Source organism: Carya illinoinensis, chromosome 6 (genome assembly GCF_018687715.1).
Source record: "Carya illinoinensis cultivar Pawnee chromosome 6, C.illinoinensisPawnee_v1, whole genome shotgun sequence".
Classification (NCBI taxonomy): Eukaryota; Viridiplantae; Streptophyta; class Magnoliopsida; order Fagales; family Juglandaceae; genus Carya; species Carya illinoinensis.
Genome location: NC_056757.1, coordinates 21252307 through 21267618, shown reverse-complemented (window position 1 = coordinate 21267618; position 15312 = coordinate 21252307). Strand labels below are relative to the sequence as shown.

At 39.2% G+C, this 15312-nt stretch overlaps 1 protein-coding gene across 3 annotated transcripts; it reads left to right on the top strand.

Annotated features, from left to right (window-relative positions):
- The first annotated feature begins 2827 nt into the window (after positions 1-2827).
- LOC122313990 (trihelix transcription factor GT-1-like) lies at positions 2828-14950 on the top strand. Of its 3 annotated transcripts, none has more exons than XM_043129350.1 (5): positions 2828-3515; positions 12179-12217; positions 13406-13537; positions 13821-14045; positions 14406-14950. In XM_043129350.1, the coding sequence occupies exons 1-5, from the start codon at positions 2960-2962 to the stop codon at positions 14663-14665; spliced, it is 1212 nt and encodes a 403-aa protein (XP_042985284.1). In that variant the 5' UTR covers positions 2828-2959; the 3' UTR covers positions 14666-14950. The 3 variants fall into 3 exon arrangements, with proteins under 3 accessions (XP_042985284.1, XP_042985286.1, XP_042985285.1); XM_043129352.1 differs by having other exon boundaries at positions 2829-3515; positions 14440-14577; XM_043129351.1 differs by having other exon boundaries at positions 2832-3515; positions 14463-14950.
- Positions 14951-15312: the final 362 nt, after the last annotated feature.

The window sequence follows — 15312 nt, the reverse complement described above, 5'->3', positions numbered from 1 at the left end:
CCTACCCCATCTTTTAGCCTAGCAATGTTGGTTTTCTTTCTCCCCTAACTTGCTTTACTATGGAAGAACTTGGTGCTCTAGTCCCCAGCCTTTAACCAAAGAGCCTTTGATCTCTATCTCCATAAGATTTCTTCCATTTCAAGCCAAACTTGTACTTCATTTCAAGCTTTCTGCAATTCCTCCTTGTTGAATGAGATTGAATTTGCTGCTTGAACTGTCTCCTGGTTTGCTTTTGCTTGTTTAATTCTCTTGTGTACTAGGCCAAAACTATGCTTATTCTATTTTGAAAGGCTCTCATTGCAACCAGAAAGCTTCTGTAATACATCTCCTATTGGCCCTTGTCCAGAATTTATATGCCAAGCCTGTTCTATAACCCTTCCATATTCTTTAGTTTTCGCCCACATTGCTTCGAATCTGAATGGTTTTGGAAATCTCGAGAAATCTCCTTCTATTTGTAGAACAATAGAAACATGGTCTGAATGGGTTGCTACACTATGGACGATCTTAGCATATGGAAACCCTATACACCATGAATGGTTTACCAGAACTCTATCCAACCTTTCACATATAGAATGTTCACCTTCTTTATTATTCCACCAAGTGAAATTGCCACCTTTATATCCCAAGTCAATTAAAGCACAGTCATCTATCACTTGTCTAAAGCCCTTCATCTGATGCTCAGACCTGTCTTTCCCTCCATTCTTTTCAATTATGCTAGTGATCTCATTAAAGTCCCCAAGCACTAGCCAACTTTCATGATCCCCTATATTTAAAAGCCTTAGCAACTTCCAAGTTTCTTCTCTTTTATTTGTCTCTGAATGTCAATAGATATCCCAAGCCCACATGAATTCCATATTAAAAGTTTCATGGCTTCCAGCTGGTTTGAATCTCAGCCTTCACCGATCTCTTAGTTACTATGTTTTCAAAACTCATAACCTTTCTTTGTTTAGTTTTAGGCAAATGAACTTCCCCATCTTCCTCCTCCCTTAACCCTTTTTCTCTTCAGTTCACTTTTCGAACATTGATAACTAGTCTCCTTCCCAGTCATCCTTCTTAACCTTTACCACTTGCCTCCAGTTGACTGTTTCTTACTATCTTTAGCCTTGAGTGAGATTACTTCATCATGGGCCACTCCTTTACCTTTATGTTGGGCCGCATTAGAAAGATTACTGTTAACAAAAAGCCCCTCAACTTGCCCTATCTTACTTGCCATAAATAGCTACTCAGTATTACCTTCTTTCAGCTGCAAGACCTCCTCTTATTGATATGGCAAGTTAGCATGGTTTGAAACGTCCCATTTTTGCTCCACTGATCGAGCATTAAGTTCCATGTCTTCAATGTTAGATGTCAGTTACCTGATTAGAACTTTCCTTCTCAGCTCCCATAACTTCCCTTTCATCTAAAGTATCACTTCCTTGATTCTTGTCCCCTCCATTACTTCTCATAACAGTTGGCTCTGAAAAAACCTCATTTGTTTCCTCATTTTCCATTGTTTCCTTTGATTTCTGGACAGAAGCCGTTACTGGAGGATTTCTACCATGCACAGTCTCTTGGTCACGGTGGTGGTAGACGTTTCCAAAAAAAACCACTAGCTCTCATACATGGACCAAACGGGAAAATATCTTCTTTGAACATTCCTTGATTATTCTACTTGACTCTATAATCTTTTTGACTATGACTCAGCCTTCCACAAACATAATAAAAAGTTGGTAACCTTTCATATGTGAATTGAACCCAACATACTCCATGAGTAGCCATGTTTATGCATTTGCCACGCATTAGTGGTTTTGTGACATCTAAACTGACTTTGACCATGTTAAACTCCCCCCATGCAACCTCATCCTTTCCGACATTAGTCTCTTCCACTTTGCCAACACTATTACCAATTATTCTTACCATCCTCTCATTCATAGCATACAATGGAAGATCATACAATCGAATTGAAAATGCTGCCTTCAAAATACTTATTTTATTAGCCTAAAGATCCCCTTCAAATGATTACATCAAGACCAAGTTCCTATCAAAAGACCATGGTCCCTCACGTTGCACCCTCGTCTTCTCCCTCTAATATTCAAAGTACACTAGTAACACTCTAGATCCCAATTCCTTGAACCATATTTTCTTCAAAGGAAGCCATAGTTTTTTCAAAGTTTGCTTGAAAGCCTCTCGGTTATAATGCTTGTCTGTGAGTAGAGACACAAACAAACAATTCTCTTCTCGTTGTTTAGCTTCTTCTAACAACACCACTTTTTCAACAATCTCCTGTTTCTCCTGCTCTGATAATGACAACTTTTGACACAAGTTTTATAGATTTTTTTTCATGAAGGAATGTCGGTGATTTTACGCTGTACCTAAACCTGTACTAAGACAGGAAAAAAACCTCCACGATCGCTAGAGCTCTCTAGAGTCGTCGGTTCACTTTTTAGTATAACACTTTTGATAAATTTGTAATTCAAAAATACTTAAAAAAAATTTTATTACAAAGTTAAAAATAATATTATAAAAATAATAAAATATGAATTATTCATATTTATACAAATTGAGCTGAAATATAAACTAGTTTGATTATTTAATAATCAATTATAATTTTATGTTTAGACTTTAGAGGACTCATGAACTCAAAATCAAATTTTTGGGAAATTGATCAAACAACTTGTGAATAATGTTGTTTATGTAGTACAGTTGTCTCTTTTGTTAAAACACCCCTGACTTGGACACTTGTCTTATTAGTTAAACAAAAATTCTAAGTGAAACCAATAATCCAACCAATAATAACCCCCTAACTTAAAGATTCTGCTAATTAAAGTGAAACCAATAATCCTTAGGAATGGACTATTTATTACTCTCACATCCCATCCGAATCTCCTCCTCGTTCAACCCCATCTTCCTCTAAACGCTGACGACCCCACTCTCTCTCTCAGACCAAAGCACGAAGTGCCTGTTTCATAGAAGAACAACCATGTACTTGTCCGAGAAGCCCCGTCCCATCGATTTCTACAAAGAGGAAGGCGCCCGCGACATGATTATCGAGGTCGTCACTAATGATGACCTGCCACCTCACCACCACCAGCCTCACCCTCACCCCCACCACCAGCAGATGATCCTCGGCGATAGCAGCGGTGGCGACGAGGACCATGAGGTCGAGGTCGAGGTCAAGGCCCCCAAGAAGCGCGCCGAGACCTGGGTCCAGGACGAAACACGTAGCTTAATCACTATGCGCCGTGAGATGGACGGCTTGTTTAACATCTCCAAGTCGAACAAGCATTTGTGGGAGCAGATTTCCTCGAAGATGAGGGAAAAGGGGTTCGATCGCTCTCCGACGATGTGCACAGACAAGTGGAGGAACTTGCTCAAGGAATTCAAGAAGGCTAAGCACCAGAATCGGGGAAGTGGGTCAGCCAAGATGTCGTATTACAAGGAAATTGAGGAGATTTTGAGGGAGAGAAGTAAGAATGCGCAGTACAAGAGCCCCACGCCGCCTAAAGTTGATGCCTTTATGCAGTTCTCGGATAAAGGTACGGACTTAACCTCTGTTTCATGCTTCTTTTTTTGGAAGAATCGGAAGTGGGTACGAACCGAAAATACGCTGTTGTACAAAAGTTCCGATGTTTCATTGGGTTATTCCAGTTCTTTGCTATATTACTTAAAATAGCTAGTGTGTAAGCATTGCCAGGGTAGTGCTTCCTGTCCTAAGAAACGATTATGTTAGAAGCTACAATATGAGGATTTTGAAATGGGTTTTATTGACTACTGTGTGGTGTCTTATAAAGGTTTGCAATGAGTGCTCATCAGACCGTTCGCTATTTTCAGTGCTTGGTGCATTCTGCAAAATTAGATAGGAATATCATGACTCCTTCTGCAAGTTAAGACGTAAACTTAAGAGTGTGGACTGAAAAGCGCCGCTTACTTTGGGTATGCATAGAGCCACTTCCTTTGGAAATTTTTGGGGGGGGGGGGAATGTGTGTAGGGATATAGAGGTCGCTTTGTGGTGGGAATATGTTTTTCTAGTTTTTAATTAGTAGATCAATATACTCTGAATTTAGAATTATTGTCTTCTTGATTTCATAGGGCATATCAAGAGGAGGGTTACACACTAGCGTTCATTTATCTTCCATGATTTCTTGATTACACTGGCCACTCTACATTTTTTTGGCCTGAAATCTTACTTTTCATTGCATAAGTTTCAATTCATCTCTCGATGTTACTTTTTTTTATAGCTAAGTGATGTTACTTTAAGGATTATTTTTTTATTTTTTTTGTAAGTGATGTTACTTTAGGAAATAGTGTAGAGATATAGGAGGCATCGTGGATCGAGAGGCTTTTTGGGGAGATGGAAGTTTTTCAAGTAGTGAAAGCGTTCAATAGTGAAAAGACACGGGGCTTGGATGGGTTTTCTATGGCATTCTTTCAAGCTTGCTGCCATGGTTTTTTTTACAAGTAGAGAATTTTTTATTTATATTAAAATAGGCATGGTCCAAATATACAGACCAGAGAATACACCTATGAAGAGCTAGAAGTAAATACAAGGAAGCCATGGAAATTGAGACCATTAAAATCTATAGCTATGGCCCACATAAATAAGGTCTTAAAAAAGAAACACTTAAGCTCTTCAAAAGAGAAATTCTGATCTTCGAAGCTCCAATCATTCGTTTCCCTCCAAATACACCACAATGAGCAAGTATGTACCATCTTCCACACATCTGCAATCTAGAAAATTTCCTTAAGACCTCTCCAACTAGCTAGGAGATCAACCACCTTCATTGGCATAACTCTTGTTAGTCCAACTCCACTTAAGACAATCATTCCATAAGGCCCTAACAAAGTGATCCATTGATTCACCACTATTTTTGCACAAGCAGCACCAATCAATTATGATAGTCCCACATTTTCTTAAATTGTCCATGGGCAGGATCTTCCCTAATGATACAGTCCAAGCAAAAAACGTTGCCTTACATGGTGCCTTGCCTCTCCAAATACACTTCCAAGGGAAGTGATCTTTGGGATGTGATTAAGGTAGATATTATGCAAATGTTACAAGATTGTTTCACGATGTTATTGCTAATGGAAATTTTGAAAAAAGTCTGAATGCCCTCTTAATTGCTAATGTGGCTAATTGCTTAGAGAAGTTGCTGCAAGACTTCTCTTTTTCTTGATAAGTAAGAAGAATTTATTAATCCACATAATTAGACTAGAACCAAGTATAGATGAAGTATACATGAGATGAACCTAATTACAAGCTAAGCGCTGTGAAAAACAGTACAAAAGTCATTAAACTAGTCCCATTCAATACAGTAGCCGAAGCCCAAAGTAATAATGTATGAGAGAAAAAGTCCCTAAACCCTCCCGATGAGCATTCCCTATTATCAAAACAACGATCATTCCTCTCGTTTCAACTACATGAGTAATAGTGTATGAAAGAAAAAGTCCCTAAACCCTCCCGATGAGCATTTCCTATTATCAAAACATTCCTCTCGTTTCAACTACCATCACATTAAACATAGAGACACCATCTTCCAAACAGTTGCGATTTGACGATTGCCCCGAATTCCTCTCCAACAAGACAATAAATCTACCACCCTCCTAGGAGTTACCCATGCAATACCAAGCCTAGTGAAGATTTCATTCCATAAAACCTTGACTACTTTGCAGTGAAGAAGAAGATGATCCGCCGATTCTTCGGTTTTCTTACACATGAAACACCAATCTATTATATAAAGGCCATGCCTTCTTAGCTTATTGGTAGTCAATATTTTCCCATGAGTGACAAGCCAGCCAAATAAAGCAATCTTGAGAGGAACATTACTCCTCCAAATGCACTTCCAAGGGAAAGCAATGGAAGAATTGGTCCAAAGCAATAGGATCTGACCGAGAAGTTCTTATTCCTATTGAGTCCAAAGCAACCTATCCTCTCCTCCAGCCTTTAAATTCGGTGCATATAACGTACTGTAAAATTCAGTAACATCCCCCCACCTCCCAACCCTAGACAACTCTAATAAACCTCACTGACCATTGAAGAGAACTAGTACAAATGCCCATGTTTTCAACCACTAAGGCACCTTTATCCATTGCAATCCTATAAGAGAAGGGAAATCATTCTTCAAGGCAACATCACCACACCAAATATTGTACCAGAATCTGATTCATGTTCCCCTTCCCACCTCAAATCTGAAATTACTGAAGAAATCTTCTCATCCATTCCAAATAAATTTCCAAACTCCCACACCATATACTCCTATTACTTCATTTGAGCACCAACCTCCCGAAATACTTCAATATTTAACATAAATAACATTCCTCCAAAGAGCATCCCCTTCCTGATGATACCAGCATAACCATTTCCCTAATAGAGCATTATTGAAAGTTTTCAACTTTTTAACCTTCAAACCACCACAAGATAAAGGGGTATAGATCTTATCCCACTTAATCAAATGGAATTTTTTCTCATCCCCTAACCCCCCCCCCCCCCCCCCCCCCCCCCCCCCCCCCAAAAAAAAAAAATCACGAAAAATCTTCTCCAATCTATTCGTCACCCCTGCAGGCAAATAAAATAAAGATAGGAAGTATGTTGGCAGGTTGGATAACATGTTCTTGATTAAGGTGATACCTTTGGACAAATAAATCCTCTTCCAACCCACCAATCTACATTCGATCTTTTCAACAATCCCATCCCACATTGCCTTGGATTTATGAGGAGCCCCCAAGGGAAGACCAGGATAATTCATGGGCAAGGATGACACCTTGCAGTCCAAGATAGCAGCCAATTCACCTAAATTATTAACCAAGCCAACAAAAATAATTTCAGATTTTGATAAATTCACCTTAAGGCCAGAGGCAGCTTCAAAACAAAGCAAAAGAGCCCTCAAGGAATGAACTTGGTTGGGATCTCACAAAGAATCAGTATGTCATTAGCAAAGAGGAGATGAGAGACAATTAAGCTACCATTCGATGAACCGCTCACTGAGAAACAGAAGATAAAGCCCCTATTTGCCACCACTTTCAACATTCTACTCAACACATCCATTACTGAGACGAACTATAAAGGAGATATAGAGTCCCCTTGTCTCAAGCCTCAAGAGCTATTAAAGAAACCTTCAGGAGTGCCATTAACCATAACCGAGAATCTGACGGTTATGATGCAATGTTTCATCCACTAACACCATTTCTCCCCAAAACCATACCTACCAAGTATATACACCAAAAAATTCCAATTAACATGATCAAAAGCCTTTTCCATATCCAATTTACATAGAATACCTGGGGCACTGATTTTGACTATACTTTCCTAGCGTTCATTAGCAATGAGGACCGAGTCAAGGATTTTTCTTCCCTTAACAAAGGCATTTGGTGACTTCGAGATGATCTTCCCCATGGCTTCACTCAACCGATTAGCTAGAACATTTGAAATGATCTTGTATACCCCACTCACCGGACTTATGGGACTAAAGTCTTTCACCTCCACCGACCTTGCCCTTTTGGAATAACGGCAATGAATGAAGCGTTAAGACTTTTCTCAAATTTCATTAATGAGTTAAATTCAAGAAAAATCTTTATGATCTCCTCTCTAACAATGTCCCAACAAGCCTAAAAGAAATCCATTGTGAAGCCATTTGGACCTGTTACTTTGTTTTATCCATCCCTCTTAACACACTAAGCACCTCATCCTCTTCAATCAATCTCCCCAACCAAGTTGCGCTTGGCTGATCAATCAAATAAAAACCAGCCCGTCAACCTTAGGCTTCCAATGGTATTGCTCTGTGAGAAGCTTATCATAAAGTTGAACAACCTTAGGCCTCCAATGGTACTTGAAGAACCTCAATGACATTATTTCTTCGGTGGGAATTAGCTACTCTGTGGAAAAACTTTGTGCTCTTGTCCCCTTCCTTCAACCAAAGAGTCCGAGATTTTTGTCTCTAAGAAATCTCTTCTATAAGAGTATTTTTTCCAGCTCAGTCACAACAGCCATTTTCCTTGCCTTGTCTTCAACCGAGAGGGCTCGATCAACCTCTTTTTCATCAAAACAATGCAGCTCCTGAAAAAGAATATTTCGCTGATCATTAAAGTTCCCAGAGACTTCCATATTCCATTTTTCATGTCATTTTTCAGGGCTTTAAGTTTCCAAGCTAAAACAAAACTAGGAGTGCCTGAAAATTGAAATGAGGACCACCACGATCTAACCTTGTCCGTAAAGCCATCTACTTTTGTTTTTGATAGATTAAAGCCATCTACTTTCAACCACATATTCTCAAATTTAAAGTATCTCTGCCCCTCGTGAAGAACCCTACAATCCAATAAGAGGGGAAAAGGATCAGATAGCCTAGGAAGGCTTTTTTGGCATAGGTTAGGAAAGTGAGCCTCCCAAAAAGGAGAGACAATAAATCTGTCCAACCTAGACCAAGCCCTCCCATTAGACCAAGTGAAGTCTCCCCTAGCCAAAGATAGATCAACCAAATTCAACTAAAAAATTAGAGCTGAGAAGTCAGGCATGGCCGAACCAATACTAGAGTCCCCTGACCTTTCCCTCGGAAATCGAGTGATGTTAAAATTCCCTCTTATACACCACGGGCCACCCCACCAACTGCACAAACCAGCAATCTCATCCCAAAGAAGCCTTCTATTACTGTCATCATTAGACCCCATATACTCAGCAAAACCCCACCCAAAACCATCTTCCACATTTAGCTTAGTCTCCTGCAAACAAATTATGTCAACCTTTCATTTCTGGATCATATTCTTCACCTGGAGGCGCTTGCTCGATTGTTCAGCCCCCAAAAATTCCATGAAAGAATCTTAGGCTTCATAAAACACCAAGATTCACCCTATCTTGGTGCCTCCTCCCCCTACTAGCATTTTCTTCTCTTGCATTAATTGATTGAACAAGAAAGTCTCTTCAGCTCCCTCTCTCTTTTAGAGGTAGATCTGGCTAAAAGAGGTTGTCCTGCTTCAATGATAATAAGAATATCTTTAAACTGATATTTGAAACCTTTACAAGAAATCCCTACACGATTGTGAATTTCATCTAGTTTGAATGCAAACTAGCCCATAAAGGCATTGGAGGCAAAGAACATGTAGGGCTAGGCTCGTCCCTGGAATCCTCCAATTCATTTAAAGAAGCACCAACCCCGGACTCCTTGCAAACCAACTGCAGTTCAGACCCATCCAATGACCCATCATCCAAGAGCACCTCATCATCTAAAAGAGCCCCATCCTCTTCTTTCAAAGTACACAAAACTGTGCAAGGTAACCCTATAACATTTGGGGTATCATAGGCAGATGATTGAGGGAAGTCAAAAGGCTGTGAAGGACCATTGTTACCCTTGAGGATAAGCAGAAACTCTAATTCAAACCAACCTGCTGAAGCCATCACCTCTTTCCAGTTGTTCACCCCTACTGAGGTCAGAAACTACTCCTTATTTTGAATCGGATGTTCACCGACTGCCAGCTGCCTGAGGACTAGAAACAACTTCAATCCGATCCAACCCACCTGACTTCTTCGCCTCGTCGTAGCTGTGCACCCCTGCCAAAACCGGGAACTGCACCCTATTTGGAATCGGAGGGTTGTCGGCGGCTGGCGACACTTTTTGTGATGTCGGCAAGGTGACCAGAGCAACCGCCAGCGAGCTTGAAGCTCTCGAGCTCGAGATAGAAGACTCTTGGGCCACTAACCTCCTTTATGACTCTCGACAACTGAGCTTTGATAGCCCACAAGACCCCTTCCACTTCCCCCACCCTCGAGCACCCATCAGAGTACCACCAAACACCCATGCCAGATTATACAAAATGACAATTGGTCACAAGTGGAGCAAGCCTATGGATGTTGTCACTTCACCCCCTAACTCCTTACTCATATTCCGATTGTTGTCAACCACCACAACAGATCTACTCCTTGCCATAGAGCACGCCGGTGACCTAAAAACCAAAGCGTATAAGGTACCTCTAGAAGGGAAGGACCTCCCCTCATTCATCCCACTACTAGACTCCCCTCTTCATCTAAACAGACAATGTTGAGGGTGAGAAACCTGCACTCTGTTTGCATTCTCAAAAATAGGGGCTTTGAAGCCAACGACCAATCTAATGTAATCTGCAAATCCTTCCCATCCATTGCCCTTTGAACCTTTAGGGATAACCAAAAAACCCCTCCTACCATTCCCGAACTCATCCAATTGTAAAAACCAACCCCTGGGGTTAACTTGGCGTTGAAAGGTGAGAACTCCATTACCCATCCTCGGTTTTCTGAAGAAACCTTCACATTGGAAAAAATCTAGGCATTCCTCCACCATCTTTTCCACCCTAAAGCTGATGACCACTTAAGGAAATAAACATTTTTTTTTATAAGTAAGAGACTTAAGGGAATAAACATAACCATCCTTCTACTGCTTTCAGTAATACAAATGTTGTTACTCCCTCTTTCAAAAAGAGAGGTTTTTTATTCCACAGTTAATTTCCTATCACACTCCATCAGAGCAACTCTAGAGAGGAAAAGGAGTGGAAGCAGATTTTCAACGAGAAGCATTGTGAAATTCGAAGGGAAAAGGAGTAGAAAAAGTGTAGAAAGGAGACTAAACTGAGAAGGGAGATTAACTCCTGTGAGAAGTGCCGGAGATGGAATTACGTATGGACATGAGAACAAGATAAGTTTTAGAGAGGATACTTTCTATTAATAATATTGTTTACTATAGTTGTTTTGTGGTTAACACTCCCGCTGCTAGACTCTTCTGGTAGGTGGGCTAGGTGAAGAGGTCAAATTTCACCTGGTAAATTGGGCGCCAAGGTATATTCTCCAGTCTACAAGGGTGGTTTGGGAGTTCAGACGCTACTCCTTTTCAATCTTGCACTTTTGGGGCATGGCTTTGGCGTTATCATAGTGATCAATAGGCCTTGTACATGGCAGTTGTAGATTCTAAATGTGGTGTGGTGGGTGGTGCTCTTACAAGATCCAAGGACCTTAAGGGTTGGGTTATAGAAGAATATAAGAAAAGGGTGGGGGAAGTTTCCTATCCATGGTAGATTTGAGGTGGGTGATAGATTCTGAATCATATTTGGCATGATTGGTGGTCTGTAGATAGGACTCTCTAGGATAATTTACCAGTCTCTTACAATATTGCTTGTGCTAAGGATGATTATGTGATGCATTTGGTGATATCTTTAGTGATTTCCCTCTCTGAAATGTGAACTTTAGAAGAAACAACTCAAGACCGGGAGGCAGACGCCTTCACTAAATTTTTTAATCAGTTGTATTTCACAAGTTTGGGAAGAGGAAGTGAAGATAAGTTTCTTTGGTCCCCTTCCGAAAAAGGAATATTCACTGATAGTTCTTTCTATAATGCCCTTGTCCCTCTAGATAACAATTCCTTTCCTCTGAAAAGAATTTGGTGGACTAGGGTGCATTTGAAAGCTCTTTTTCTTTTTATCTTCTTCTTTTTTTTTTTTTTTTTTTTTTTTTTTTTTTTTTTGTATGGACAGCCTATTGAGGAAAAACTCTCACCATGGGTAATCTCAATAAAAGACAATATATTGATTGGTATTGCTTGTGGAATAGGAGTGGAGAGTCTGTTGTTTGCCTTTTACTCCATTGTGAGTTTGTTAGTGTTTTGTGGGGTGAATCTTTTTTCAATGGGTTGGATTAGCTAGGGTCATGCCCAGAAAAATAATGGATCTTTTTATTATTGGAGAAGTTTAGGACAGAGCCTGCTGATTGTCAGAGAGTGGAGGTTGGTTCCTACTTGCCTGGTATGGTATATATGGGGGGAAATGAACCATAAGAATTTTGAGATCGTGAATGGACTCTAAAAGATCTCGACACTGGAAAGGAGATAGGTTAGAATTGCCTCTCAAGCCAAGCCTGCATTCAGAATTGGTAGAAAAGCCATCAATCAAAAGTAGGTTTTTCAAGAGCGGTCAATGGATGAGCTTAGAACTTTGTTTTTCAATATGCTACTTCATTGGTCAATTGTAATTGATTTTCATTGCATGATTTTCTTTTGATCAATAAAAATTTGTTTACCGATAAAAAGAAAAGAAATATCTGGAAAACGAACTCTTTATTGAACTTCATAGGAAAATGTTAACATGCATTTTATCTCGTTATACATGCCATTTGTGAACTTCAATCTATCTTGGCATGTAGGGAAGTAATTTAATAGGCAACCCAATTTTTTGACTCATTTTGTGCTCATGCAGGTATTGAGGATGCTAGCATTTCTTTTGGACCTGTGGAAGGTATGGATACATTTGATTGTCACTATTCTAATTTTTTTTTACAATCAATGAAATCTTGTTTACCGATCAAAAATAATCATTCTATGTTTTTTTCTCATGTTTTTACTCTTGTTTGGATGCTTTTGTTTTGGTGGCCTCTGACTAGTGTAGGCCGATCTGTCATTCTAAGGAACTTTTGGATGATCAGCTCTTTGTTGTAACCATTATTATCTCAGTAGATTTAGTTACATGTTTGTTTTCCGTTAGTTGAATTAGTCACAAGTTAAGACAAGAAATCTGTGCCTTCGAACCCCCACTCCCCCAACTTTTAATAAAAAAAATGGCGGTTGTATGTAGGAGGTGAAAGGAAGGTGATGCTATGAACTGCATCTCGGACCTAGGAAGAACTTTATGGTCCTCTAATATCACTTTTGAACAGTTACACTTAATGCTGATGTGATTTGTTACAGAAGTTCCTTTGCCTCCGTTGTTTATGTTTTTAAATTTTCAATGAGAATTGAAATTCCTTTTTCAGTGGAAAAAGCAAGTTGAGAAATTTGAGTAAGAGAACAAGAATCAGATATTGGGGGAAACAATTCTTTTTCCCTCCACTATTTGTCTATCCTCTATACAAATATCAACTTGCATTTCCTGATATGTACATCTCATTGAGGGTACTTAAAGATGTAATTATGGAAAGTTCTCTTGATCATCTCCTGGTGCTTCTGTCTAGGTTTCTCTAAGTTGTGAGTGATTAGAGATTTTCTTAATCCTCTCACGCGTCTTCTTACAGTTATAGGATCTAATTCACTTCAATAAACCATAAAAATCCCTTAAGGTCCATAGACAGTACACAAGCTCCTGGACACTATTGCCTTTATCATAGTTTCATCTTCTCTTGTTAATCTTGTGTGTATCATACATGCTGAGACCTGAAGAATTTGAAGCAAAGAAGTCATCTGAATTATGTGCATCAGGGATTTATCTGTTAGATCTTCTTGTACAACTTTTTTCTGTGCGGTCTTCTTCTCATTACCCCATAACTAGTTTTACATGGTGACGTTAGATGTTTTTATCACACTTTCAAAATTAGTCTGTGTTTTACTATTATCCTCGTTGGTTATGTTTCTTTTCTTTTTTTTTTCTTTTTTTTTTCTCTGTTGATCGCAAAGAAAATGTGTTATCTCAAGTTAAGATCTTCATGTGCAGCTACTGGAAGGCCGACACTCAATCTTGAGAGACGTTTAGACCATGATGGACATCCTCTTGCCATTACCACAGCTGATGCAGTTGGAGCAAGTGGAGTTCCTCCTTGGAGTTGGAGAGAGGCTCCTGGAAATGGTAACTTTTCTGTTAAATCTGACCGTGTAATAAAACTGAGTTAACATATATTTATTGTAACCTCTCCTTCAAGTGTGCACCATGGAGGATTGCCATTGGTTTATAGCAAAACAAAATTTGTAAGCAGTTTTTACTACGGATGAATGCCCTTCGTTTGACGTATGTCCAAGTGAGTGTGGTTGAGGCCAGTAGCATGAATCATGAGATGTTGGCTCACATATTATTTTGGAATAATACAAAACAAATGATTCTATACTTTAATGCAGCTTTCTATTTTTGGCAGGTGGGGAAAGTCAGTCATATTGTGGAAGGGTCATATCAGTCAAGTGGGGGGATTACACTAGAAGGATTGGCATTGATGGCACTACAGATGCCATCAAGGAGGCAATTAAATGTGCTTTTAGGCTACGAACTAGACGTGCCTTTTGGTTGGAGGATGAGGACCAGATAGTCCGAACTCTTGACCGGGATATGCCTTTGGGAAATTATACGCTTCATCTTGATGAAGGTACAGTGATCCTTTTGTGGCCTTCATAGAATAACCAATATGGTTCTGATTTTATTTTATTTTTTAGTAAGATCTCAGATATACATACATATATATATATTATGGGATAAATTGTTATTACTTCTGTTGTTCATGACAAGCCTTGTGGGCATTTAGCCATGTATACTCGTTTGGATTCAGAAGACATCTCATCTCATCTCATCATTATAACTTTTCCAAATTCCCACAAAACATAATAAACAATTCAATTTTTTAAAATCTCAAAACAATAATAATAATATTTTATTCAACTTTTATCTTTTATCTAAAACATTATTCTATTTCATCCCCTTTTTAGTTCAATTTTTTTATGCTAAGCAGGTCTTTTTCCCCTTTTTGGTTTGGGGCTAAGCAGAAATGTCGAACTCCTAATTGCAGGATTGGCCATTAAAGTCTGTCTTTATGATGAGTCTGATCACATACCAGTGCATACTGAGGAGAAGATTTTTTACTCCGAAGATGATTACCATAATTTTCTGTCCCACAGAGGCTGGTCATCTCTGAGGGAGTTCGATGGGTATAGGAACATTGATAATATGGATGATCTTCGACCCGGTGCAATATACCGTGGTATGAGTTGAAGACAGGTCCGTAACCATGGAGTTTTGCTTTTGTTCTTTTTCAATCTTGAGTGCCACAATGGTGTGGAACTGTAGTGCTGAGTTGTATATAATGCTGTCCTACTCTATTTGCTTGAAATCAGTTTAGGGACTTTTGTAGTAAGTGTAAGTGTAAGGTGTGTATGTTCTATGGTAGAACATGGAAAAGCCGATTGTACAAATTCTGATCCTTACGGATTGTATAGCCTGGACAACCTTATTTATGTAAATATGTATTTTCAATGATGTTAGGGTGATTCCGAGTTATTTATTGTTTTTGGTTTATCTACAAAAGTGAATTTACAACTCAGGTAAGTTAGATGTGATATATCAAATTGTAAAATATTTTTTATTTTAAAGTAGATCTGATGTCTCGCATCAAGCTATATTAATATGTGAGTTTACTTGTAGACCTTCTTCTCTTTTCTCATTGGTTAACTTTCGAATGTTTGGATAGCGTTATATCACCTGCAATGCGTCGGATCATGATCCCTTGCATTTTCTTTGAAGTTCTAAAAGTGGAAGGATACAGTCAAAGTGTGCATAAAAAACTTCGTACATGGGCTCTCTGTCACCACTTCCAAAACTCGTGCGTCCAAAGTTTGGGATCAATGTGTGAATTAATAACG

Coding starts and splice junctions, on each gene's coding strand:
- LOC122313990 (XM_043129350.1), top strand. CDS start 2,960: ATGTACTTGTCCGAGAAGCCCCGTCCCATCGATTTCTACAAAGAGGAA. Junction 12,218..13,405: donor TTCTTTTGGACCTGTGGAAG/GTATGGATACAT, acceptor CTTCATGTGCAG/CTACTGGAAGGCCGACACTC. Junction 13,538..13,820: donor GAGAGAGGCTCCTGGAAATG/GTAACTTTTCTG, acceptor TATTTTTGGCAG/GTGGGGAAAGTCAGTCATAT.